The following is a 26,596-nucleotide window of genomic DNA, read 5'->3' as shown; positions in this document are numbered from 1 at the left end:
CGTTGTCGTCTCTGTCCAGGTTCTAAAGGTTCCAGCGTTGTCGTCTCTGTCCGGGTTCTAAAGGTTCCAGTGTCTCTCAGCGTCTGATCTCTTTCTCCTTTTAGTCCAACAAACAAACACACTTTAGAAATTAAAAGAATATATTTGAAATGTACACACTTAGAATGTACAACCCTGTTATTTGAAAGCTGCTTCAAATACTACTACTACTACTACTACTACTAAAATAATAATACCACTGCTACTACAACTACTACTAATACTACTTCTAATACTACTTCTAGTAATACTACTACTACTAATAATAGTAATAAAATACTACTACAACTACTACTAATACTACTTCTAATACTACTACTACTACTACAACTATTAGTAATTACTTCTAATACTGCTTCTACTACTACTACTACTAATAATAATAATAATAATAATAATAATAATATATTAATTGTACTAATGATTAATTGTCGGAACTTTGCGGTGTGACACTTAGCGGAAGTAGGAACGTGTTTACTTCCGCTACCGGAACTTTTCAGTGTGACACTTTGCGGAAGTAAACTAAAGTTATTCTCTAACAGTAACACGTCCACAGGTAGTAGTCGCCTCCACTGAGGTGAGGACTGAGCTGGAAGACGGTTGTGTCGTGTCGTCGTGTCCAGATAAATATTAGAGCTGTTGAAGTAACAATGTCTTCAGCTGAGAGTTTGAGAGAGTTGATCATCGAGCGACTAACTGCTGCTGCTGAAGAAATATTCAGAGTCGTTGAAAGAACTGTCGTCCAGTACGAGGAAGAGATCGATCGTCAGCGCAGACTGCTGGATATCACCTGGAAACCCGAGATAAAGTTACACAGAATAGGTGAGTAGAACTAGAATGGTCTAAATGAGATGAGATCCTTTAATGTCCCACAGTTTAGAAACATGAGCTGTAGCTGGGCTAGCAGCTAGCATGCTAACTAACACTTTAATATGTTTTAAATCACTTCTCAGACTCGTAGACGTCCTCAGTCTTTGTCCTGGACCACACTGGAAAAGACTTGTAGCTCTGTCTCTGGTCATCTTGTCCTAACGTGTCTCTTGTTGTTGTTGTTGACTTCCATTTAGTTTTACCTGCTGGTTTATTTTATAATCTTTAATCTGTCTGAGCTGCTGCTACACTGACACTGACTCAGCGCCACCTAAACATATGCAGCTACTCTCTGAATGGTTTGTTCTGCTCTCGTTGGTGTATCGTATCATATCGTATCATTGCAGATTTCATGAGAGCAGACGAAGAGACGCAGTCAGACACATGAGACAGAGATATGATGCTTGTGTTTATGTGTTCAGCCAATATTACATATCAGAGTAGGATAACAGGTTGGCCTCAAGGCCAAATGATCTGTTCGTCAGTATAATGAGACTCAGGTGTCGTCCAGTTCCTTCAGTTTGTGGCAAAGACAGAGACACTGCTCTCCAAGAAGGACATCTCTAAACATCATGTGGACAAGACAGAAGACTGTTGGGACAATGTTTAGTGGACAGATGAGACCAAAGTAGAATAGTTTGGTTTAAATGAGATGAACCAACACTGCATCATTCCAGCATCAGAACCAGAATCAGCTTTAATGACCAAGTATGTGCACATACAGGGAATCTGACTCCAGTAGCTTTACTCTGTTGTACAGAAACACACAAAGTTAAATAAAAATAAGATAAAATAAACTAAATCTCAATCTATACACATAAAATACAGAATAAGAGCAGATATATACACCAAACCATTCGTACAGTGACTATATACAGTTAGTGCAGAGTTATTTGTTGACTGCTCAGAGTTCAACACAGCGACAGCCCGGGGGAAGAAACTGTCTCGTCCTTCTGTGAGAGAGATGGTGGGGGAAGTGAAAGTCCTTTCGCACCTGGAGTAGAAGTCACTGAGGTCCTCAGCCAGCTTCTGCCTGTAAAATGGGATGAGGTGGACCAGGCAGTGGTCAGAAAGTCCCAAAGCAGCGCGGGGGACAGAGCGATATGCGTCCTTTATTGTGGTGTAGCAGTGGTCTAAAGTGTTCATGTCCCTGGTGGGACACGTCACGTGCTGTCTATATTTAGGCATTTCAAGTTTGAGATTTGCTCTGTTCAAATCCCCCAGAATGATTAGCAGAGAGTCCGGGTGTGTTTTCTCCACGTCTGTAATCTGGTCGGCGAGGTGATGTAACGCCTCCGTTACGCACGCCTGCGGTGGAATGTACACACCGACCAGCACAAACGAGGTGAACTCCCGCGGTGAATAAAATCTACAGTTTATGAAGAAAGAGTCCAAGTGAGGGCTGCATGTCTTCTTTGACACTGTGACATCTGTACACCAACCTTCGTTAATGTAGAAACACGTTCCTCCTCCCTTTGACTTCCAGACAGTTCCATGCAGCGGTCCGCACGGAACAGTCTAGAAGCCCGGCAGCCGTAGTGCGCTGTCCGGGATGTGTTCACTGAGCCAGGTTTCAGTGAAGCACAGGGCGGCTGAATGATGAAAGTCTGAGTTCTTGGTTAGGAGAAGGAGCAATTCATCCATTTTGTTAGCCAGAGAACGGACGTTCCCCAGGTGTATGGACGGGAGAGCGGTGCGTAGTCCCCGCTGCCGCAGCTTGACGAGTGCTCCAGCTCGTTGCCCGGCACTGGATAGCCCTATGTTCAAGAGTTCTTCTCTGCTAATTGCAACTAATTCCAGCATCAGTACCTCATCCCTCCATCAAACATGGGGGTGCTAATGTCCTGGTTTGGGCCTGTTCTGCTGCATCTGGACCAGGACGGCTTGTCCTCATTGATGGACCAATGAATTCTGAATTCTACCAGTGAACTCTAAAAGAAAATGTCAGGACATCTGTCCATGAGCTGAATGTGAAGAGAAACTGGGTCATGCAGCAAGACAACGAGAACCAAGAACACAAGTGGTTCTACAAAAGAACGGTTAAAGAAGAACAAGATGAATGTTTAGGAACGGCCAAGTCAAAGTCCTGACCTTAATGACCAATGGGCTCGTTGTCTAGAGCCCTGACAATGGTTCAAACTAGAATATTTACAATATACTATATTTACTAACGTCTGTTTTTCCTGTCATCACATTAGTAACATTTATGTTGTGTCTCTTTGTCCCTCCAGACCTCCCACAGCAATATGTCTGGAAGGAGGAGGAGGTTCTCACTGACCAGCAGCTTCTTAATCAGGAGAGGAGCTCTAGTCTGGACCAGGAGGAACCAGAACCTCCACAGATGAAAGAGGAACAGGAGGAACCAGAACCTTCACAGATGAAAGAGGAACAGGAGGAACCAGAACCTCCACAGATGAAAGAGGAACAGGAGGAACCAGAACCTCCACAGATGAAAGAGGAACAGGAGGAACCAGAACCTCCACAGATGAAAGAGGAACAGGAGGAACCAGAACCACCAGAGCTGAAAGAGGAACAGGAGGAACCAGAACCACCAGAGCTGAAAGAGGAACAGGAGGAACCAGAACCTCTACAGATGGAGGAGGACCAGGAGGAACCAGAGTCTACACAGATTCAAGAGGAACAGGAGGAACTCTGCATCAGTCAGCAGGTAGAACATCTTGTAGTGAACCAGGAGACTGATTCCTTGATGGAGACTCCTACTGATGAGGAAACTGAGCTCAGTGAACCAGAACCAGACAGTGACCAGCTCCTCTCTAACAACTCTCCTGTAGCTGAGGACTCAGATCAGGAAGGAAGCAAACATGTAGACTCAGGATCAACTAGAAATGTAGAGCTGAATCCAAAGAAGAGACATCACAGAGACACAAGACACAGGAACAATGTAGACATCTCTCCCATGTCAGAGAGTCAGAGTGAGACTAACACAGGTAAGAAGTCTGTAGACTGTGGCGTCTGTGGAGAAACCTTCAAGAATAAGCACCAAAAGAAGGTGCATTCCAAAAGCCACAACGGGGAGAAACCAAATGTCTGCACAGTGTGTGGGAAAAAATATAAACGCATATCGGCACTGGAATATCACGCAAGATCTCACGCGTCTGAAACAGTTTTAAAGTGTAACATTTGTGAGAAAACCTTTGAGAATAAGACCCAGTTGAGTCTACACTCGAGGAGCCACAAAAGCAAGAAGCAGCACGTCTGCAAAACGTGTGGGAAAACCTTCAGTCGCAGCCACAGCTTGACCGTCCACATGAGGAGCCACACAGACGAGAAGCCGTTCACGTGCGAGACATGCGGGAGGAAGTTCAGCAGGAACTACTGTCTCTTGGTCCACATGAGACTTCACGCGACAGAGAAGCCGTACTCTTGTGAAGTATGTGGGAAAGGATTCACGGTGCAGGACAAACTGACGGTGCACATGAGGGGTCACACGGGCGAGAAGCCGTACTCTTGTAAAACGTGTGGGGAGAGCTTCGCGAGGACCGATAAACTGTTGAATCATATGAGGACTCACACAGGTGAGCAGCTGTACTCCTGCGAATTGTGTGGGAAGAAGTTCGGTTGGGTTAACCACTTTAAAGTCCACATGAGGATTCACACGGGCGAGAAGCCGTTCTCCTGCGAAACGTGCGGGAAGAGCTTCGCGACGAACCATTGTTTGATTCTCCACGTGAGAGGCCACACGGGCGAGAGGCCGTACCCCTGCCAGACCTGCGGGAAACGCTTCATTTCCCTATCGGTGCTGAAAAAGCACCTGACAACGCACACGGACGAGAAGCCGCATTCCTGTGAGAAGTGTGGGAGATGCTTCGCACGGAGGGATAAAATGTTGGAGCACATGAAAAAACACCAGCAGTGTTTTTATTGACGGCGTTTTCATCACCGCCGCCGCCGCGTTGTCGTGAAAATGATCAAAGGTCACGCTACGAGAGCCGAGCTGGAACGCACCGGGGTCTGAAAGGTGACGTCGCCGTGGATTCATGGATCACACACTGAGCTCAAACATGAGCGCTCTGGTTTTAACATTAGTGTCCGTAGTAAAGAGCTGCTCATGTGAATGTATGAATGTGATTTCATCGTTCAGGACGGTGATGGCTTGGGGTTAGAAGGTGTTTCTAAATCTGGTGGTGCGTATTGTTATTGATCGGTAGCGCCTCATAGAGGGCGACAGGTCATAGAGGTGGTGGTGGTGGTGGGATGAGTCCCTGAGGATGCTGTGAGCTTTCTTCAGGACGTGGGAGGTGAAGGTATCGTACACTAATAATCATTTATCGTATTTTCTTTAGTCTCTAGATATGAATCATATATTCTGTACTGGGACTTTCTCCAGTGGATTTTAGATGAATTATTTGTTCTACCATGAACCACCACGACGGAGATGATGGGAGCAAAATGAAAAACCGTGTAGATGCCACAAATCTCCCAGAAACCATCTGCAGTATCAGGGATAAATACACAAACTTGAATCATGCTACGTTTTTATTTGTCCCATGAACAGATGAACAGTCACTGATCACTGTCCTGCACATGAGCGTAGACTCGAGGGAAGCTGAAAGCCGCCAGGTGGCAGGTGATCTCAGTGAAATGTGTGGGACCTTGCAGTCAAAGACTAAGCTGTTGTGACGGACAGTGCTTCAGTGCTTCTGCTTTATTTATTTATTTTTTGTCAAATCTCAGAAAGATTGCAGCGTTGAATCTGATTGGTTGTTCACAGGTCGGCAGCAAACTCTCAGGTACTGTGAGACGTGTCTGTGAAGCTTCTCAGCCGTCCAGGTCCTGGTATCGTCACAAAACAAAACAGAAATCAAGGAGAACTGGACTAGGAGGGGTTCTGGATTTGAGGTCTTATCAGGAACATCTGTGGGTGTCGCCCACCAGAAACTCATGACTGTTAAAGTAACAGATGCTTCTGTTCCTCAGTGAATGGTTCTCTAACGACACATTAATGTCCAGGGACTCCTGTAACCAGGTGTGAACGGGGGGGAAACTTCTGGGCACCGATGTTCAGACTGTAAACTGATGTCAGATGTGATCTCAGAGAGGAGTTTCCTGACTTCCTTACTGGAACGTCAAAATCCTGTGTCTTCCTAAAGTCTGTCCTTGTCTTCCTTGTCTTCTCCTAGAGTTGGTCTCCTGTAGCTTCCTAAAGTCTGTCCTTGTCTTCCTTGTCTTCTCCTAGAGTTGGTCTCCTGTAGCTTCCTAAAGTCTGTCCTTGTCTTCCTTGTCTTCTCCTAGAGTTGGTCTCCTGTAGCTTCCTAAAGTCTGTCCTTGTCTTCCTTGTCTTCTACTAGAGTTGGTCTCCTGTAGCTTCCTAAAGTCTGTCCTTGTCTTCCTTGTCTTCTCCTAGAGTTGGTCTCCTGTGTCTTCCTAAAGTCTGTCCTTGTCTTCCTTGTCTTCTCCTAGAGTTGGTCTCCTGTAGCTTCCTAAAGTCTGTCCCTGTCTTCCTTGTCTTCTCCTAGAGTTGGTCTCCTGTAGCTTCCTAAAGTCTGTCCTTGTCTTCCTTGTCTTCTCCTAGAGTGGACTGGATTCAGTCCAATAAATCTTTCAGTCAAAGTTAATGTAGTGTGGAGAGGGTAGCTGGTACCTTGTGTTCTCTACTCCAGAAATGTTCTGGTCATCCAACGCTGCCATAAACTCCCATCTCTTCTTCTTCTTCTTCTTCTTCTTCTTCTTCTTCTTTGATTTTTAGCAGCTTTGACACTTGCCAACCAACATTAAACCAAAAGAAGAAGACTTTGACGCTACATGGACGTGGTACTGGTTTATGGCAGAACTAAAACAAATGACTTCACGTTATCAGGCTTGGCTGAAGCCCGATAACGATCCGATCATTTTAAAAGTGCCTGGATGAGCCCAGATACCGATCGGGACGTCCTTAATGTTTACGTTGTTCACACTGGCTGCCTTGAGATTTAGAATCTAGACCCTGTAGAGCAGTGACTGGGACGCTGTGAGTTCATTTCCAAATGTCAATATAACTCAGGTCATTACAGACAGACATGAATGTTTCCTCAGGTATTATAGAGGTGTTTACATCTGGGACAGTTGATTTAAAATCTCGTTTATAAGACACTAAAGACTTGTGTGGTTTGTATGATGTTTTATTATATGTGGGATGTTGTGGTGTAGGGATGGGAGGTGAATAAAACTTTTATTTATAAAGTGCTCTTTGTCTTTTCATTTGGAACAGAAATGTGTCTTCTTCTTCTTCTTCTTCCTCTTCCTGTCTTCAGCAGGACAGGACAGTTCAGGTCTTCATATACAGCTCTGCACCGTGACAACAGCTGTTTTCACAATCAGATGGTTCTCTCACTGTGGCACTATATGACACATAACCCTGAATATCTTAAAAGAAAAAAAAAGAAGCTGAAATGAGGACAACGACTTGTTGGGTTTCTTGAAGACGTTTCTTCAGTCCTCAACGATCTTGAGGTCTTTTAGAACAGAAGAAGCCACTTGGATGAAGCGTCTTTGTTTCAGGTTTGGTTTTTCATCTCCTCCAGGGTCATCGACGTGTCCAAGCCTCAGTCTGCCTGATTTAACAGAACAGTCTCTTCTATTTCCACAGGTAACACGTGGTCATCTTCACCTCAGACTGAACAGAAGAACGCTGTAGAGAGATTTCAAACCATGTTGACTGTCATTCTTGACTGTAGCTTCACTTTGAGACATTAGATTTGACAAACTTTACTCAACCCATATGAATTTTCAAGCTAAAATCAGCCTGACTGGTCCTGAGTTTAACTCCCATCTATCTGTGTGTGCTGTTCGTCTTTAGGGCGACTTCCAGTTGTTTCCATCTACTTGCAGGACAGAGCTAACGCATCTTTAACTATGTGAGAGGTTGACGGGACAAGACATGTGGAGACAAATAGTTTTTGCTTGTCATAGACCTCGTATATGTGTGTTGACTATATCAACGTTAGCTGATGTCGCCTCCCTCACTTGGATGAGAGCGGTAGACCTGCTGCAGCAGAGACTGGAGGCTCAGGTTACAGATTACGTCATAAATAAACCGTGTTGAAAAGTCTTTTAGTGTTTAAAAAGAAATATTTACAAAACACCGTGTTGAATAAAATCGTTATTTTCAAATTCATGACATAGACTAAATGACAATCAAATCATCGCTTCTTTTGCCTCTTTTCCTTGGGTGAACAAGTGTTTACAGAAGTAGAATTAATAATTAATTTAATTTAATTGTTACACCCTACACCTGTTTTTCTTTTACTAGTGGTGTTTAATAGTGTTTATTTATTATTTATTTATTTATTATGTGAAATTGAGCTACCGTGACCAATCAGTGTCGCTTGTTTGTAGTCCGTCACTTCCGCTGCCGGAACTTTTCAGTGTGACACAATGCGGAAGTAAATAAGTTTTTCGCCAACAGCCGTGTCCAGCTACCTGGACCGTGTCTGTGGACTGAGCTGGAAGACGGTTGTGTCGTGTCGTCGTGTCCAGATAAATATTAGAGCTGTTGAAGTAACAATGTCTTCAGCTGAGAGTTTGAGAGAGTTGATCATCGAGCGACTAACTGCTGCTGCTGAAGAAATATTCAGAGTCGTTGAAAGAACTGTCGTCCAGTACGAGGAAGAGATCGATCGTCAGCGCAGACTGCTGGATATCACCTGGAAACCCGAGATAAAGTTACACAGAATAGGTGAGTAGAACTAGAATGGTCTAAATGAAGTAACTAATGAATGGAAACACACAGTATGGAGAAGACACAGAGGAAAGACACTCAGCTTAGAGACGGGGTGAAGCTGGGAGCTAACAAAGACCACACGGACACACAGACCTGCCAACTTCTCAAAAACCTTGGAGTGAGATTTTGTCGTGGGTGACCAAAATGATGCCGTGCACGCAGTCACACAGATTGGTGGCTCAGATATAAGATAATTGGAATGAATTTGATGTTGTACCCATGTTGTACCCTGCATTCTGGTGGTTTGTGGGGAGGTCCAAAGCTGTTGATAGGGGCAGCCCACTGAAGATGGACAATATTGGTTACATTCTGTGAAGCAGACTTAGCTGAAGGTCCACCCCCAGGAGATTCTGGATTAAGTAGATGTGGTTTCCAGCATTCTAGTGCTTTTTTGGGCGGTCTGCTAAAGATGTGCAATACCTGAACTTATTCTGATTCATGTTCGGCATCATGACTTGTAGGTCTTAGTCTGTAGACTTGAGCTGAACATTCAACCAGAAAACTAAATGACAATAAAGTCTTATTCATAGATCAGTGTTTAAGATTTGACCTCGGTAGGTTGATTGATATTTTGATAAAAATGGTATTAAACTAATTCTTAACTAAAACCTAACCTATGTTGTGAATAATTGTATTCTTAAGAGCACTTAATGATTTATGTTCAGCCAAAAACGACACAACATTAGTTAGGGAGGGACATTATTCTTCATTCAAAGTCTCCCACCACATGGTCCATCAGAGACAAATAAAGTGCAACAAATAAAGTGCTTAAACAGTACAACTTTTTCAAGCAATAAAACAGATGGATGCATTAAAAAATAGCTAAAATGAGGCATAATCAGTATCAGATGCAGATCAGAAGCTGGGTAAAGTCCTTGTCTATGATCTGTGTGCATGGTTATACTGGCCTAGTCTCAGCTCAGATTCTCTTCTTTTTCAGACTTCTCAGAGTAGTTTCTGGTTTCTCCTGCTGTCTTGTTGGTCTCTGTATCTCTTCTTCTGTCTACTTCGGGGTGCAGGCATAGATAGTAAAGGGGTGCACTGCAGGTGTAGCGCAGCGCAAAGGTTCAGGGGCGCTCATCAGCGCCATCTACCGTCGTGGAGTTTGAAAAGGAACGGAAGAGTCTCGGACCAAGATCGGATTTTTTTTTTTGCGTGAGAAATTGGATGTGTGGCGTGAGTGCGTGTGAAAACAGGCAAAACCGTGTGTCACACGGCGAAAGCGTGAGAGTTGGCAGCTCTGCTAACATGCTAAGTAGCTAACCACTACTTCACATTCATAACATGTTGTTACTTTACCCTGAGTGTGTACTTTACAGGTTTTCATGTTTCAGGTATGAATCAATCAGCTGACTGGAACTCATCAGTGGCAGCGCTGCTCTAAGAAAGAATATGACATTTATAAAAGAATAGAACATCAGAATAGATAGATGGATGTGACTGTTGCAGCGTCAGTGTTACAGGCAACCATATGTGCCAGTAACACTCAGTCCAGTCCACAGTGGCTGGAGCCAAGAGAACACTAGCTCTAGTAAAGAACTTATTTATTTAGCAAACAAATACGTCAATGCTTTGTCTCTCATCTGTCCTTTTTCCGTTCTTCTCTCGATGTTTCTCTTGAATTTTCCACGTGCACACAGCTGAGAGTTTGAGAGAGTTGATCATCGAGCGACTAACTGCTGCTGCTGAAGAAATATTCAGACTCTTTGAAAGAACTGTCGTCCAGTACGAGGAAGAGATCGATCGTCAGCGCAGACTGCTGGATATCACCTGGAAACCCGAGATAAAGTTACACAGAACAGGTGAGTAGAACTAGAACGGTCTAGATGTAGAAGGCAGAATAATTCCTCTTATATTAAAATGTAACTGCTGTTGTAATGCAGTCACTTTCTTTTGTCTCTCCAGACCTGCCACAACATTATACCTGTAAGGAGGAGCTTCTAGTTGACCAGCAGCTCTGTAACCAGGAGAGGAACTCTAGTCTGGACCAGGAGGAACCAGAACCTCCACAGATTAAAGAGGAACCAGAGGAACCAGAACCTCTACAGATAAAGGAGGAACAGGAGGAGCAGATGGTACTCAACCAGGAGACTGATTCTCCTACTGATGAGGAGACTGAGCTCAGTGAACCAGAACCAAACAGTGACCAGCTCCTCTCTAACATCTCTCCTGTAGCTGAGGACTCAGATCAGGAAGGAAGCAAAACTAGAAATGTAGAGCTGAATCCAAAGAAGAGACGTCACAGAGACACAAGACACAGGAACAATGTAGACAACTCTCCCATGTCAGAGAGTCAGAGTGATACTGACGCAGGTAATATGTCTGTAACATGTGACGTCTGTGGGAAAACCTTTAAGAGTAACTTCAACATGAAGGTTCATCGCAGATCTCACACCGGGGAGAAACCGTATTGTTGCAAGACGTGCGGGAAGAGTTTCAGAAGGACCGATAACTTGTCAGTCCACATGACCATTCACACAGGTGAGCACCTGCATTACTGTCACGTTTGTGAGAAGGGTTTCCGCTGGAGAAGTCACCTGAGCGTCCACATGAGGACGCACACGGGCGAGAAGCCGTACCTTTGTAAACTGTGCGGGAAAAGATATTCGGACTTGTCGTCGATTAGAAAGCACGCGAAGATCCACTCAGGTGAGAGGCCGTACTGCTGCAAGACATGTGGGAGAAGTTTCAGTCAAGGTAGCCATTTGACTGCTCACATGATGATTCACACAGGTGAGAGGCCGTACCTGTGTAAGGTGTGCGGGAAAAGTTTTGGTCGTAATACTCATTTGACGAGTCACATGAGGACTCACACACGTAAGAAGATGTCACACTGAAACATTCGTTCATTTTCTGTAATGACTTGTCCTGTGAAGGGTCATGGGGGGTGGAGCCTATCCCAGCTGTCGTCAGGTGAGAGGCGGGGTCAACCATGGACAGGCCTCCAGTCTATCATCAGTGCTGACCACCAAAAACTGAATACACAAGTATGAAGTTATTCAGGTTGGAACCAGATTAAAGTGCCTTCAGACTGTGCCTCAACGATCTTGTGTAACACTGAGAGCTTGATTTAATAAACTATTTTCTTACCAGTGTCAGATTGTGTTTTTATTCTAAGGCAGGTAACCTGTGTAGTGGACCTGTGGTGACTCGTATGTATTTTGTATGACTGCAGCGTTTCTCAGTATTGTATTGACTTGATGTTCATGAAGAAGCTGATGAATAACACCCAGATCACTGAAATCAGTAAAATTAAATCTCCAGATTAAACTCCTCCTTTAGTTTTTGATCTGAGCACAAAGTCTAAAGTCCCCAAACCAGAGCGTTGTGTGTTTTAATGTCACATTCTCAACCAAATGATAAAAAAACACGAGTAGTTTTGTCATTTCACCAACATTTTCTAGTCCCAGACTTCCAGAGGTGACACAAACCAAGAGAGTGAATAAGATAATGAGAAACTTTACTGAAGAATAAAATGCTGAACTACTTCTTAAATAAACTGTGTATCATACAGCCACTCAGATGTAGATGTTGACTGATAAACACCAACCATACTGGTTGTTTTCAATGAGGTAATTCACATTAACCGTGATTTACAGGAACATAGCTGTGTAATTATTTTTTACTATTTTACAGCCCATGATTTCAGTCTGACACTTTGTGGAAGTAAACAAGTTTTTAACTAGTAGCAACAGACTGAATAAACATGGACAATGGATCAGATCCTCTACAGCAGTGGTTCCCAAAGTGGGGGGCACGCAACCTGGGGGGGGGGGGGGGGGGGGGGGGGGGGTTGCAGAGCCATTGCATTAAATTAAAAAATTACGCTGCAATGTGGTGAGTTCGCCCAACTTTAGACAACAACATAGGGAGCGGGACAGGATTCGGGAGTCTTTCTCTCTGGATTTTGCGGGGCAGTCACGTGATCGGGATATGACGAGAGTATTTTTGTGGGCTCAGGACGGGATAGGGGCGATGAGATGCACAGGTTTTCTTCTTATTTACCAAAGGGGGTCCCAGCACAAAAAGTTTGGGAACCACTGCTCTGAAGTGAAGCCAAAGCAAGTAGAGCTCCCCCTGGTGGCTGGCTGCAGTATAGCTCATAAGCTTTATTATTATTATTATTATTATTTTTTTTTTTCAAGGACGGTTTCTGTCATTTTAAGTAGTTAATATAATGTTGATGAATGTCCAGGTATAATTTATATAAGATTCGTTTTAGTTATTTTTGACGCTGTAGAAACAGGATGCGACACAATGGCGACGACCAGTTGCCATGCCAACCGCTTCTTAACGCGATCCTGTGAAAACAAATAAATAAATAAGTTAAATACAGAGTAGAATCCGACATTAAATTAAAAAAACAGGAGTCAGTCTGGAGGAGTTGTGGGCGGGGCATCGATAACGCGGCTCCACGTGGTTCCGCTCTCGGACCGTACTGCGCAGACTCCTGCTCCGAACGTTCAAGATGGCGCCGCCCGTGTCCTCCGGGTAAATAGCGGCTAGTAGCTAGCAGCTAGCTGGACCGTGTCTGTGGACTGAGCTGGAAGACGGTTGTGTCGTGTCGTCGTGTCCAGATAAATATTAGAGCTGTTGAAGTAACAATGTCTTCAGCTGAGAGTTTGAGAGAGTTGATCATCGAGCGACTAACTGCTGCTGCTGAAGAAATATTCAGAGTCGTTGAAAGAACTGTCGTCCAGTACGAGGAAGAGATCGATCGTCAGCGCAGACTGCTGGATATCGCCTGGAAACCCGAGATAAAGTTACACAGAACAGGTGAGTAGAACTAGAATGGTCTAGCTGAAGTAACTAATGAATGGAAACACACAGTATGGAGAAGACACAGAGGAAAGACACTCAGCTTAGAGACGGGGTGAAGCTGGGAGCTAACAAAGACCACACGGACACACAGACAGGCTAACATGCTAAGTGGCTAACCACTACTTCACATTCATAACATGTTATTACTTCATCCTGAGTGTGTACTGTAGTGAGCACAGACTGCTGGATATCACCTGGAAACCCCAGATAAACTAGAATAATAGTAATAAAATAAATATTGTGACTGTACGTACATGGTTGTTGCATAAATAGAGAAATACCAGGTACATTGTTATTGCACTTTACTGTTGCAGGTTAATTAAAAAGTCATTCAGTCCCTTTCTTTATTGTCCTCCTCCCCCAAGTGAGTGGTGGTTGAACAGTTTGATGGGACGGGGGACAAAGGAGTTCCTCAGTCTGTTTGTCCTGCACCTCGGGAGGAGCAGCCTCTAACTGAAGGTGCTTCTCTGGCTGCTGATGGTCGTGTGCAGAGGGTGGCTGGCGTTGTCCAGGGTACCCATGGAGAGGTGGAGTGGGGACCCCCCATGTGGATTTAAAGACATTTAAATTGTGTGGGGGGACAAAAAAAAAAGTCTAGTCAACCAAAACTTTTGCGACCCCCCCCCCCCCCGCAGGACCCCCTGTTGACGACCTGTGGTCTGAATGAACTACCCAATGAATGGAAAGACACTCAGCTACAAGACTGATAACAGTTTAGAGACATGATGTGAACATTAGCATTAAAAATCAGTTTCTACTTTGTAGATTAACACTGGAGACACCAAAACAATGAAAGGGTGCGTGAAATTGTGTATTAAACAAAAAACGTGTGTGTTTGACATTTTAGATTCTTCAGAGTAGACACATCAGCTTCATCCCTCCTAATGTGTTTGACTCCCATCAGTCGGGTTGGTCCTCACTTCTCTGTTTCACTGTTGTTCTGATCTGATCCGTCAAGAATCACAGAGTTCTGTAAAGAGAAACGACGTCCATCGTTCCTCTAAGACCTAAAGGTCAGGCAGTCTGGAAAATATCAAGACCTTTGAATGTTTCCTCAAGCGCTGCCCGTAGACTGTAGTGAAAGTGGACTCCATGACAACTCTCCCCCTCTGGTGGCTTGCTCCAGTGTAGGTCATAAGCTCCACCCCCCTCCATGTTAGTGGGCGGGACTTGGGCCAAACCAGAACAGTAAAGTACACGTGGTGGTGCTGGTTTCTGTCGTTTTAGGTGGTTAATGTAATGCGAATGAATGTTCAAGTGTCATGTTTTTTTCTGAAAAATGTAGTTATTTGACGTTATAAAAACAGGATGTGACATCATGATGATTGACAGTCATCTTGTAGGAGCGTGAAAGACTTAGATAAACTTTACTGATCCACAAGGGAAACTGCTTGGTCACAGTAGCTTAGTCGCACATAAAAAAAAAAACACAAGTAAAAGAAAGATTAAGTAAAATGAAATAAAAATAGTCTAAGCAAAAATGTACAGAATTAGCATATGAACAAATGGACAAGAAATAGAGACGGAAGAATATATATTATATACATAGCAGTGGTGGTACGGTGCAGTAGTGTCCATTAACATGAATAACATGGAGTTATGTTGTTGTTGTCCAGCTGGATGGAGTAGAGGATGAATGACGTCCTGTAGCGTTCACTGTGGGAGTGGAGCTGGATCAGTCTGTTGGACAATGAGCTCCACTGTCCCTCTATGGTCTGTTAGTTTAGTTAAAGAAGAACAAGATGAATGTTTAGGAACGGCCAAGTCAAAGTCCTGACCTTAATGACCAATGGGCTCGTTGTCTAGAGCCCTGACAATGGTTCAAACTAGAATATTTACAATATGCTATATTTACTAACGTCTGTTTTTCCTGTCATCACATTAGTAACATTTATGTTGTGTCTCTTTGTCCCTCCAGACCTCCCACAGCAATATGTCTGGACAGAGGAGGAGGTTCTCAGGGACCAGCAGCTTCTTAATCAGGAGAGGAGCTCTAGTCTGGACCAGCAGGAACCAGAACCTCCGCAGATTCAAGAGGAACAGGAGGAACCAGAACCTCCACAGGTGAAAGAGGAACAGCAGGAACCAGAACCTCCACAGGTGAAAGAGGAACATGAGGAACCAGAACCAGAACCTCCACAGATTCAAGAGGACAGGGATGAACAAGAACCTCCACTGATGGAAGAGGACCAGGAGGAACCAGAACCTCCACGGATGAAAGAGGAACATGAGGAACCAGAACCTCCACAGATGAAGGAGGAACAGGAGGAGCAGATGGTACTCAACCAGGAGACTGATTCTCCTACTGATGAGGAGACTGAGCTCAGTGAACCAGAACCAAACAGTGACCAGCTCCTCTCTAACATCTCTCCTGTAGCTGAGAGCTCAGATCAGGAAGGAAGCAAACATGTAGACTCAGGATCAACTAGAAATGATGCAGAGCTGAATCCAAAGAAGAGACGTCACAGAGACACAAGACACAGGAACAACGTGGACAACTCTCCCATGACAGAGAGTCAGAGTGAGACTAACACAGTTAAAAAGCCTGTAACATGTGACGTCTGTGGAAAAACCTTCAGGTTCAAGTCAGATTTGAAGAGACATTACCGTTGCCACACTTGTGAGAAGCCGTATTTATGCAAGATTTGTGGGAAAGGGTTGAGTCGAAGGTTTAACTTGTCAGCCCACATGAGAATTCACACAAATGAGAGGCTTCATTCCTGTAAAAAGTGTGGGAAACGTTTCTCCAGACCTGGTCTTTTGTCTTCACACATGAGAGTTCACTCGGACAAGCCAGTGCATTCCTGTGAAACCTGTGGGAAGGCTTTATGTTCAAAGAAAAACCTTGTGGCCCACAGGAGAATCCACACGGGCGAGAGACCATACAGCTGCACAACGTGTGGGAATAGATTTATTTGTTCATCAGCGCTGAGGAGACACAGCTTCTCTCACACGGACGAGAAGCCGCATTCTTGCAAAGCATGCAGTAAAAGTTTCAAAAGGAAGGACAGTCTGACGTCCCACATGAAATTACACACCGATGAGACACTGCACAGCTGTAAAACATGTGGGAAATGTTTCAGAAGGAGAGCCTATTTGGCCTCTCACGTAAAAATACACCGTGTTTGACTATTTTCCAATGAGGTTTGAAGTTCACAACAATGTGCTCAGTGAGTGACTTTAGAAAATCAACTCCTGCACCATTACTGTGTTGAACAATGTCTTCCTTCCTTTGATTTTTCTTTTATTTCGTGAATGCCATAGGATTCGTCATTTTATATTTTCACCTATTCTCCAGTGTCTAGTTTTGCTGCTGATTGTATTTAAATGTCTTCAAAGGTCATTGTTCTGTAGTGAAGGCCATGTGCCAACTTTGATTTTACTAGCTAGATATGTATTTTATTAAATTCTGCATAACCATTAATTAAAATGTGTCTGTGTTCAGTTCAAATGAATCTTCATTTAAATGATCCAAAACAGGAGTACATCCAAAAACCACTGATTAATGACGCGAAAAGCATGTAGAGAAAATGTTCCATCGTTTTGGTTTCTGTGTGCCCCTAAACTTTATTTGAATAGATGTGACACTGGAACGGATTAAAGAATGAATGGGGGCTGCAGACGGCAGAGTTAAGACAACAATATGGGGTTAACATGTCAGAGGAGATTCCTAAATATGAAAGAGAAAACATCTGACGGCATCGGCACCTCGTCCTGTAGGCACTGTCTACGTCCATCAGCTTTATAAGCACTGCACTGTCCATTGAAAGTCAGTTGGAAAGCTTCAATTCAGAGAGAGAGCAAGAAGGCCCTGTGCTGACAAGATGACGTTTGTACACTTTGTACCACTGGCCCGTAAAAACATCTACAAGAAATCCTTCATCCCCTCTGCAATAGTCATACTGAACAGCATAAAATGAACACCACAGTCAGCTGATACCTCAACACCCCATGTCCTGTTTGCATATGTCTGTGTGAATGTTTTTCTTGTGACTGGAGCCTTGTCAAAGACAATTTTCTGTAACCTTGTGTAACAGACAATAAAGTATTATCTTAAATTCCACTTGTATGCTGTTATAGGCAGGATACAAGAGCCACACTGATGGAAGAGGGCCAGGAGGAACCAGAACCTCCACGGATGAAAGAGGAACAGGAGAAACCAGAACCTCCAAGGGTGAAAGAGGACCAGGAGGAACCAGAACCTCCACTGGTGAAAGAGGACCAGGAGGAACCAGAACCTCCACAGGTGAAAGAGGACCAGGAGGAACCAGAACCTCCACGGATGAAAGAGGAACAGGAGGAACCAGAACCTCCACTGATGGAAGAGGACCAGGAGGAACCAGAACCTCCACTGATGGAAGAGCACCAGGAGGAACCAGAACTTAAACAGGTGAAAGAGGACCAGGAGGAACCAGAACCTCCACGGATGAAAGAGGAACAGGAGGAACCAGAACCTCCACTGATGGAAGAGGACCAGGAGGAACCAGAACTTCCACAGGTGAAAGAGGACCAGGAGGAACCAGAACCTCCACGGATGAAAGAGGAACAGGAGGAACCAGAACCTCCACTGATGGAAGAGGACCAGGAGGAACCAGAACCTCCACTGATGGAAGAGCACCAGGAGGAACCAGAACTTAAACAGGTGAAAGAGGACCAGGAGGAACCAGAACCTCCACGGATGAAAGAGGAACAGGAGGAACCAGAACCTCCACTGATGGAAGAGGACCAGGAGGAACCAGAACGTCCACAGGTGAAAGAGGACCAGGAGGAACCAGAACCTCCACGGATGAAAGAGGAACAGGAGGAACCAGAACCTCCACTGATGGAAGAGGACCAGGAGGAACCAGAACTTCCACAGGTGAAAGAGGACCAGGAGGAACCAGAACCAGAACCTCCACAGATTAAAGAGGACCAGGAGGAACCAGAACCTCCATGGTTGGATGGAACCTTAAAGTAATGATGGTTGTTTCTCTTTAATTAGTTGTCTGGTTCTTGACAGTCTAATCGAGAACAGCGGACCAACCCCAACTCTGCACAACTCAACAGATGATGTCACATTAAGACAAAACCTTTCCCACATTTTCCCACTTGACAGGAGACACCTGTTCATTGAAACCATCTGGTTGACGTCCTAATGACGCTGACTGAGAGAACATGAAAAGTGTGCAAATGTAAAGTATAAAACATATTCATATTCCATATATGTTCCTTCATACCTGCACTTTCTGTAAATGATACTGTCTCTACGGCTAGCGTAAGGTATTTCATCGGCCCTGTACCTGATCACAGTGACAAGACAGGTGAATGGATTCTAATTTAATTGCCGTAACTGCAGCCTGGCCTCACGGTTTTCTGCGAGCCCCTTTCTCTTTGGCTGTCAGTGCTGAATTTGAGCAGCATTAGGACCCAGAGCGGAGCAGCTGCCAGCAGCAGTAAATATAGCAGCGTTGTGGAGTGTTGATCAGGGCAGTTGGGGGTCACGAGGAGGCCTGAACAGACCGGATCAGACTGAGCCCTCCGTCCTCCATCTGCAGGACCGAGCAGAGACCACCTTCCTCTAAAACAGCCCCCCCTCAGACAGACCTCATCTGCAGGAGCCTGAGGACCAGCTGGCTGCTGAATGTGAGTGTCCTTGGTGTTCGGTGTGTGTGAGGCGTTCACTGACAGACTGGAAATGAGTTTTAGTGTCTAACAGTGGACAAGAGCAGGCAACACAGCAAGTAAAGTAAAGTCTGATGTCTCCAGCTTTAGTTTGTGTTTAAACCTCATTCTACACTTTTTTAAAATTTAATCTGTTGATTAGTTAAATGGTGACAGATACAAATATTGACTTTTCTGTTCTGACATTTTATCATGTGGTATTCAAAAGCCTAAAACAAACAAAATCTAAATGTCTGATCGTTGTTAGCACGTTAATCTGCTGCTCTAAGGTCCTGTGTTTACGTTCTAGTCTATTCTTCACCTCATTTACTATCAGGGATTATCACACTGAACTGTCTGTCTCATTGTTCTGTATGTTTGGTTCCGTCTTCTGGTGTTTTTGGACTTTTTGGACTGTGTTGGTCTGGCTTGGTCTCAGTGTCACAGTCTGGGAGGAACGTTTCATTTTACTTTTGTACTGTGTCTGATTGATTGATAGATAGATCTGCTCTGGGTTCTTTCTCTCGGGACAGTTTGGATTGTTCCTGACGTTTTATAAATAAGATTAAATTGAAGCTGGATGAAGAGAGAACACAGAGCTGAAGTGAGATCAAAAAAGACACCGTCACAGTCCTGACGGGAGGAGGTGTACAGCCGTGTGTCCTGAGGGATAAGTGACCTCCTCAACCTTCTCCCTGCAGCGGGACGGAGGAGGCAGCTTGGTGCTGATGGAAGTGGCTCTTTAGTGAGATCAGTGTGTCCCAGACGGACATTAAGGCTAGTTGCTGATTGAAAGTGAGCATGATGTGGTAAAACCTGTCAGGGAGGAGGTCAGGGTGGATGGATGGGTGAAGCATGTGACTCTATCTGTAACCTGCGCTGTTACTCACAACCCCTCCCTTCAACCATGTTCGTAATGTCTTTCTGTAAATGATTAGGGACGTCTTCTCGTCCTTCTCTTTCCCACCAGGTAGCTGTCCTACCTGTGAGTCCCAGGGACGGTGTAAGGAGGCCGTCCTCCAACCGGCGAAGAGGATGCTGCAGCTGTGCAAAGTCACCAGCGCTCTGTTCATAAGCAACGCCCGCTCCGCCTGCAGCGAGGAGCTCATCCAGCAGGAGGCGGTGACGCTCTGCATCAACGTGACCAAGCAGCAGCCGTTCCCCTCCAGCGCCATCACCAAGCTTCAGGTCCCCGTCTACGACGACCCCAACGAGGACCTGTACAGCTACTTCGACCGCTGCGCCGACGCCATCCAGAAGGAGGCCGACCGCGGCGGGCGCAGCGTCGTGTACTGCAAGAACGGACGCAGCCGCTCGGCCACCGTCTGCATCGCGTACCTGATGAAGCACCGCAAGCTGACGCTGGCCGAGGCCTTACAGGTGAGGACGTCTTCAACCAGACACACTGGTGCCAGCTAATATGTCAGCTGATTAATGACAACATGTTTACGTACATTTAACCAAAACTAACATCTTCCTAAATCCTCACTAAAGAGCTTTTGATGTTTCTGGAATCTAAATGTGAACCACTGTGTAATGATGGATGACATGACAGAGTCTAACCCACCATCAGCCCCAACCTCCTCCCTTTTTTGGGCCATTGTCAGGAGACAGAGTTGGACCTGGTGTCCCAAGTAGACGCTGCAAACCTTTGTCCTGCAGAGCTTCCTGCTTCTGGACAGAGTCGTGTTTGACGTCCTGCGTTTAGCCTCGCTGTGCAGATCGCGCTGCTGCTCCTAAGGTCACAGACCGGACAGATCGTGTTCGAGCTGCAGCAGCGTTTCATTTTCTGAAACGAAAGCGTTTATCGTCCAAGGTGCCCTCGCAGCGCGCCGACAGAACAGACCACGGATACAACAGATTCAGCACATTCTCCCTGAACGCTTTCTTTAATTTTATTGATTTGAGAACAACAGTGTCATTTATATACTTGATATGCAGCGTTTATATGTTACAGACCTCAGCTCCTGTTAATGAGCAGCTTGTTTTAGATGCAGACCAGCTGTGAATGCTGCGTTTATTTAGCTTTGTTGGAAAGTTGATCAGGAGTCTCTCCCTTAGGAACTGATTCTACTCCTGCAAAGATCTGTGGACCAATCAGATCTTTGGGGGAGGGGCTTAATGTGATGCTGGGTTTGTTTCCATACACACACAGTTTAAATAGTAGATAAGGTCTAATCATATCCAGTAAAGCAGCTTCATCACCTACTGTGCTGATAAGAAGCAGATAAACGTATTGGATCCATTTCCTAAAAACAAAAATCAAACTGATTAACTGTGGTCTGTGTGTCGTCTCAGAAAGTGAAGACGGCTCGTCATGTGATCGATCCCAACCCCGGCTTCATGTCCCAGCTGAAGAGGTACGAGGACGAGCTGAAGACACGACGGGGACGGTCGTTGTCTTCGTCCAGAGGCAAAAACTGAACGGGCAGCTTGTGTCCTCCTCCACCGCTTCACCTGGGTTTGACCGTGTCCCCGTGTAAATGTTAAAAGTCTTAATGAAAGTCAAGTTTCTGTTTGTTGAAAAGACTCGCCTGCTGACGGGACGGATTTAGATTCGACACCCGAAAGGGAAGCTGCAGTTTTATCAGCAGAACTTCACAAAAACAAATCAGGTAGAAGAGAAGTAGTAGGTCCAAATCATTTACACCAATCAGATGTGTTTCTAGAGGCTCCTGGGGCCGAGGCAAATATTTCAGGGTCCTGTTCTTAAAGCATTCATCAGCATTGTCTTAAATAATCTAGGGGGCTCCCTACTGGCCCGGGACCCCAAGTAGTTGCTTTTCTTGCACCTCTGACAATAACAGAAGCAGAAATGAAAGCAGCAGTGGAGAACTCTGTCTCCATCTACAGGCAGGGAGAAGTAATTACACAAACTCCATTGATGCATCCTGCACTAACGCTGGAAAGACTGATGTTTAGAAATATCTACAACTAAACACAGAATGTTCTTCTGCTCCAGCGGTAAGTTTCATTTTTACGTGGAGCATCAAAACCCTCAGCTCCTCCATGCTCCTAGTTGCTGTAGAGAACTTTATTGATGTAATGACTGAACTAAACTGCAAAGACAACAGATTTACAACTCAAATACTAGACGGTGACACTGTCATTTACATGTAGGAGTCTCATGCTGCTGCTTTAGCCATCAAATAAACAGTAGACTACAGTAGAGAGTTTAACGTTAGTATGTCTTTAATATAAGGACGATTTATTAATGTGGTTACAAAGCTGTTAAAAAACAAACAGAGATGAAATGAAACAGTAGTTAGAGTAGATGTAACGTCAGGTAAAAGAGGCCTTAGAGTTTAAAGCTGTGTTTCTGTCTTAGTGTTCAGACTTAGTGGTGATAGTTTATTAGACGCCATGACAACAAGGAGGACACGTACTTGAACATCTATTTATCATGAAGTTGTCATGGTTGACTGCACTTCATCTTCAGGAGGCCTCGTTATCTTCATCATCGATTCATCCTCAGATTCTTTTCTTTGATTTAATTATCTTTAAGTTGTGTCACCTGCAGCACAGACGTCTACATATTCAACTTTATGAACCTAAAATAGTCGAGGTGACCAGTAACTGTGGAGCGTACAAACATTGGAGCTGAGTCTGGATGATCTTCCAGCTGCTGTTCCTGCAGATGTTCAGGACACTGATGAAGCTCCTGCTTGTTTTTCTGACGTGTAGAGTTTTTTGAGATCTGAGTAGCTTCTTCAGTCCAGAACTGAAGAAGCTCTACAGTTTCCTTCTGACGGCTCTTTGTTTGTGCATCAGTGCTGCAGCTGAAGCTTCCCAGCTTTAGTTTTAACTTCCTGCCCAAGCACAAGCATCTTTTTAAGTTTTCCTGCTCTTCTAGAGTTCATCTCATCTTCCTACTTCTCTTTAAATGTCACAGTGGAGACTGAAGCTTGAGGAACGTTCATATCTGCTTTGGAGATTCCAAGTTTATCAGCTCTCAGAGTTAACAGTGCTCAAAGTTTTGCACATGCCACAACCGCAACTTATAGATCCAGTCATAAAAACAACTTTCCTGTTCAAACATTAACAAATCAAAACCCATTCACAAACAGATGATCATTGTGGATGAATAGTTTATGATGGAGACTCATGTAAATGGTCACCAACGCTGTTGTACGTCAGCTATCTGTCAGTTCAAATCATTTAAAGAATCACTTGTCAGACTTTACTTGACTTCCTGATTCTTTTCCGGACTACAAACCTTCTCTGTCTGAACCCTCTGTGACTGCAGTTCTACCTTTTACCTCTAGGTGGCAGCATTTCCATAGAAAATACTGAGCCAGGTTAAATAAAACCTCCACACAAACACAAGCTAATTATAAAATAAGATTTATCTGACAGCTGTCCCACCCTCGGAAAAACCAGCTGACTATAAGATTCAGTCCCAGCAACAAAAAGCACAAAGATCTACTTCTAATTAGCAGCGTTTAAACCAGACCTGGTCTCCTCTCTGACACTCAGACCTGGAGGTAACCTGAGGAGGCCGTCCCACCGATCACAGGTCAGTTTCACTCGGCCTCGGTCACTGTCAGCATGAAGTGGAGAGTCAGACAGAGGAGATGTTTCCCTGATGGTTTTCACTTTCAGACTCAGCTCTGTACCGGTGGCGCTTTCTTTCCAGTCTCAGTCTTCATCTCAGCTGTTTCCCCCCAAACATCAGTCCATCCTGTGTTTCCTTCATTTCTCCACTGTTTCACTGTTTCCTGTTTTGGTTTATTTTACAGATCAGTTTGTGGAAATGAGATAGAAATGTTAGAATATACAGTAACTGCTGAGTTTATTTATTTAATTGTTTAATCTTAAAACTTCAGGAATACATTTAGTCAAAATGCAGCTAAAATAAAAACATTTAAATATATTTATTAGTCTGGTGCAGACCTGTATATGTCTTTTTAATGATTGTACATAAATGCGTAATTAATTCATCATGTGTCCTAAACTAAAATATAAAAGACTCAGGTCAACGTGCAGGGACAGTAAGAGACACATTAAAACACACATGTGCGTTTGGAGCCTGATGTCAGGGACGTAATACCTGTCCTGACTTTATCAGGTGGTTCTGAAGCTCATCGTAGATTCGTTATACATTAACATTACTTGTATTTAAACTGTGAATAACTAAGTCTGGAACCTCACGTGGCTCTAGGAGAGAGTGTGTTTGTTCATCTCAGGTGTTGTGGTGCTGCCGTGTCAATCTAGAAGCAATACTTTTAACTACAGACGTCATTTAAACCACCTCAGATCCCAGTTTGTGCTTTAATGAAAAACAGATTTGTGTGTTAACGGATTATTAATTAAACAGGAGCTGGAGCCTTCAGCGTATTTGCTTCCTGAACGTGATGTATGTCCCTTTAAGACTTAAAGACTGTACACAACTGTGAAAAAAAAAAGGAAATAAATCTCTTTTCATTCATCGTCGTCTGTCACTGATGTCTCTTTGTAAATGTAGTTTATTAATGTAGGTTTATTTCTTCACTGAGTTGTCAGAGAAGCAGCTTCACCTGAGAGGATGGACTGGTTGAGGTTACAAAGGCTTTGACATGTGCTTCCATGCCCCAGAACATCAATCGCTGTAGAACGTTACTGACAAAGTGGATCTGCTGCTGTGGAGCAACAAATCTGCTGGAAATAGAAGAAGAAGACGAAGACGAAGATGAAGATGAAGAAAAGTAAGGAAGATGAGAAAGAAAAAGAAAAAGACAGAGGACGATGACCAAGATGTCTCCACGTCTCCATCGTCTCTGTCCACATTGATTCCATCTTGGTTCATCTTGTTTCTCTACCTCCATGTTTCTGAAACTCCTCACCTGCTGATGATTAGTAAAGGTTACCATGGTTACCACCACCACAACCTCTACTCCTGATGTTTCCTGGATTTATTCCAGCAGCTGGGAAAGGTTACCACCAGACCAGGGCCCGTATTCCTAAAGATTCTTAGCGCTAAGAGTTGCTCCTAGGGCCAAATTCTAAGAAAATTCTTAGAATCATGACGTTTTCTAAGAATTTCCTCTCAAAGTTAGGAGTAGCTCCTAGTAAAGATAAAAGGTATTCCTAAAGAATCTCAGCTCTTCAGAGAGCTCCTAAGGTGAGATCTGTTAAGAGTAGGGAGGAGGACTTTTAGGAGCCTTAGTTTCTGAAGCAGAGGAGAAAATGGTGGAAAGAAGAGGCAGGAGAGATATTCTCCAAACACTGAATGACAATCAAGCTTGTTACAATCACAATATCACCGGAAATGAAAGTCATCACAACACTGAGGTATTTAGCAACAGGAAAAATGCAAAAATGCAACAATGCAGCAGTGATGACTTGGAGCCAAATCTACGTCTTAAACTCTTTTCTTCTCATTGACCAGTTGATCCAGAACAAACACTGTTCCTCTGTCCAGTTGGTTTCCTGCTTCTTCTCTGTTCAGTTTGTGGAAGATCTGAACACCAACCATCACTGCTTCTTCTAGACCGGTTAGCAATTACAGAAACTGATGAAAGCTGAGACATTTTACCCTCGTTAATACCAGATGATGAAACATGACCAGCATGGTGAATGAATGGAAGCAGATCAATAGAACTATCAGCATGTGAATACTGTGGTAGTGGCCTGAGTTTAATCACACATTTTATAGGATACTTTTTAAAGTATAGCGTACTATTTATTTATTTTTATGTAAAGTATTTTTTATAATTCCACAGTCTTCATAGAGATTAGATTCTGTTATTAAGTCTATTAATCTGACGTCCATTCTAGGCCAATTATCACCAAAAGTGTATTTTTATCTAGCTTTTAGGATCAACCAATCACACCTCTTGAAATGATGACTCATACCTAGCAACGGGGTCAACCACACCTCCTCCCTAAGATAAGAGTTTCTGTCCATTCCTTGCTCAGAGTTCTCTGAGAATTTTCTGGAATCACTGCTAAGCTAAGACTCCTAGCTAGGAATGTTTAGGCTAAGTTAGGAGCTCTCTTAGAGGACTCTAGGAATCTTTAGGAATACGGGCCCTGGTTATTAGTGGGCTACTAGTGTCCACGTAAACACTGCCGTTGCTTTGAGCCTCCAACTTGTGTCTCCTTAATTATTAATGTGACCAGAGATGGACATCTTTCTGTCAAAGGTAATGTAGTGTGGAGAGAGACAGCTTAAACAAGCCAGATGCCAATCCAGTCATTTTAAAAATACCTGTATCAACCCTGATGTCGATCAGGACGTCTAATATTGACACATGGACCCTTCTGAGTAGAACTTGGGCCTCATCTGACTTGATTCTCTGCTTCTCTGGTTGATGGTTTTAATAGATGAATGCTTCAGACTTTATTCTCTGGGGATCATGAATGTTCCTCTCTGGGTTTTTACTCTAACTTATACTATCTGAAAGTCGCAGAAGACCGAAGAACCAAACAGAAGCCTCTGGGTAGTAAACCAGTTTATTTAACAAAGCATGTTTTATGTGCTGGGCTTTAACAGACCAGACTGATCAGCTGTTGGGTGGAGGTGGT

The 26,596-nt window shown here is 44.1% G+C and overlaps 3 protein-coding genes across 6 annotated transcripts; all 3 read left to right on the top strand.

Annotated features, from left to right (window-relative positions):
* The first annotated feature begins 590 nt into the window (after positions 1–590).
* On the top strand, positions 591–7,092 carry LOC311489415 (uncharacterized protein). The gene is made up of 2 exons (XM_084546486.1): positions 591–861; positions 3,141–7,092. The coding sequence occupies exons 1-2, from the start codon at positions 690–692 to the stop codon at positions 4,793–4,795; spliced, it is 1,827 nt and encodes a 608-aa protein (XP_084402612.1). The 5' UTR covers positions 591–689; the 3' UTR covers positions 4,796–7,092.
* A 1,235-nt stretch (positions 7,093–8,327) lies between these two features.
* Positions 8,328–17,498, top strand: LOC311489723 (uncharacterized protein). Of its 4 annotated transcripts, none has more exons than XM_084546940.1 (4): positions 8,328–8,584; positions 10,270–10,431; positions 13,244–13,405; positions 15,369–17,498. In XM_084546940.1, the coding sequence occupies exons 1-4, from the start codon at positions 8,413–8,415 to the stop codon at positions 16,577–16,579; spliced, it is 1,707 nt and encodes a 568-aa protein (XP_084403066.1). In that variant the 5' UTR covers positions 8,328–8,412; the 3' UTR covers positions 16,580–17,498. The 4 variants fall into 4 exon arrangements, with proteins under 4 accessions (XP_084403066.1, XP_084403068.1, XP_084403067.1 ...); XM_084546942.1 differs by lacking the exons at positions 13,244–13,405; positions 15,369–17,498 and adding exons at positions 10,535–11,362; positions 11,506–11,724; XM_084546941.1 differs by lacking the exons at positions 13,244–13,405; positions 15,369–17,498 and adding an exon at positions 10,535–11,724.
* A 2,583-nt stretch (positions 17,499–20,081) lies between these two features.
* On the top strand, positions 20,082–21,514 carry dusp28 (dual specificity phosphatase 28; the record flags this gene model as incomplete). The annotated part of the gene is made up of 2 exons (XM_084547384.1): positions 20,082–20,470; positions 21,389–21,514. The coding sequence occupies exons 1-2, from the start codon at positions 20,126–20,128 to the stop codon at positions 21,512–21,514; spliced, it is 471 nt and encodes a 156-aa protein (XP_084403510.1). The 5' UTR covers positions 20,082–20,125.
* Between the last annotated feature and the right edge of the window lie 5,082 nt (positions 21,515–26,596).

The sequence above is a fragment of the Chelon labrosus genome, assembly GCF_963514085.1.
Source record: "Chelon labrosus genome assembly, chromosome: 6".
Classification (NCBI taxonomy): domain Eukaryota; kingdom Metazoa; phylum Chordata; class Actinopteri; order Mugiliformes; family Mugilidae; genus Chelon; species Chelon labrosus.
This window is presented reverse-complemented; position numbering and strand designations above follow the sequence as displayed.

What these genes read in the sequence shown, in the direction of transcription:
- LOC311489415 (XM_084546486.1), top strand. Translation starts at nt 690, where the DNA reads ATGTCTTCAGCTGAGAGTTTGAGAGAGTTGATCATCGAGCGACTAACT. An exon ending in GATAAAGTTACACAGAATAG is followed by an intron (nt 862 to 3,140) that starts GTGAGTAGAACT and finishes TTGTCCCTCCAG; the next exon opens with ACCTCCCACAGCAATATGTC.
- LOC311489723 (XM_084546940.1), top strand. Translation starts at nt 8,413, where the DNA reads ATGTCTTCAGCTGAGAGTTTGAGAGAGTTGATCATCGAGCGACTAACT. An exon ending in GATAAAGTTACACAGAATAG is followed by an intron (nt 8,585 to 10,269) that starts GTGAGTAGAACT and finishes ACGTGCACACAG; the next exon opens with CTGAGAGTTTGAGAGAGTTG. An exon ending in GATAAAGTTACACAGAACAG is followed by an intron (nt 10,432 to 13,243) that starts GTGAGTAGAACT and finishes CAATGTCTTCAG; the next exon opens with CTGAGAGTTTGAGAGAGTTG.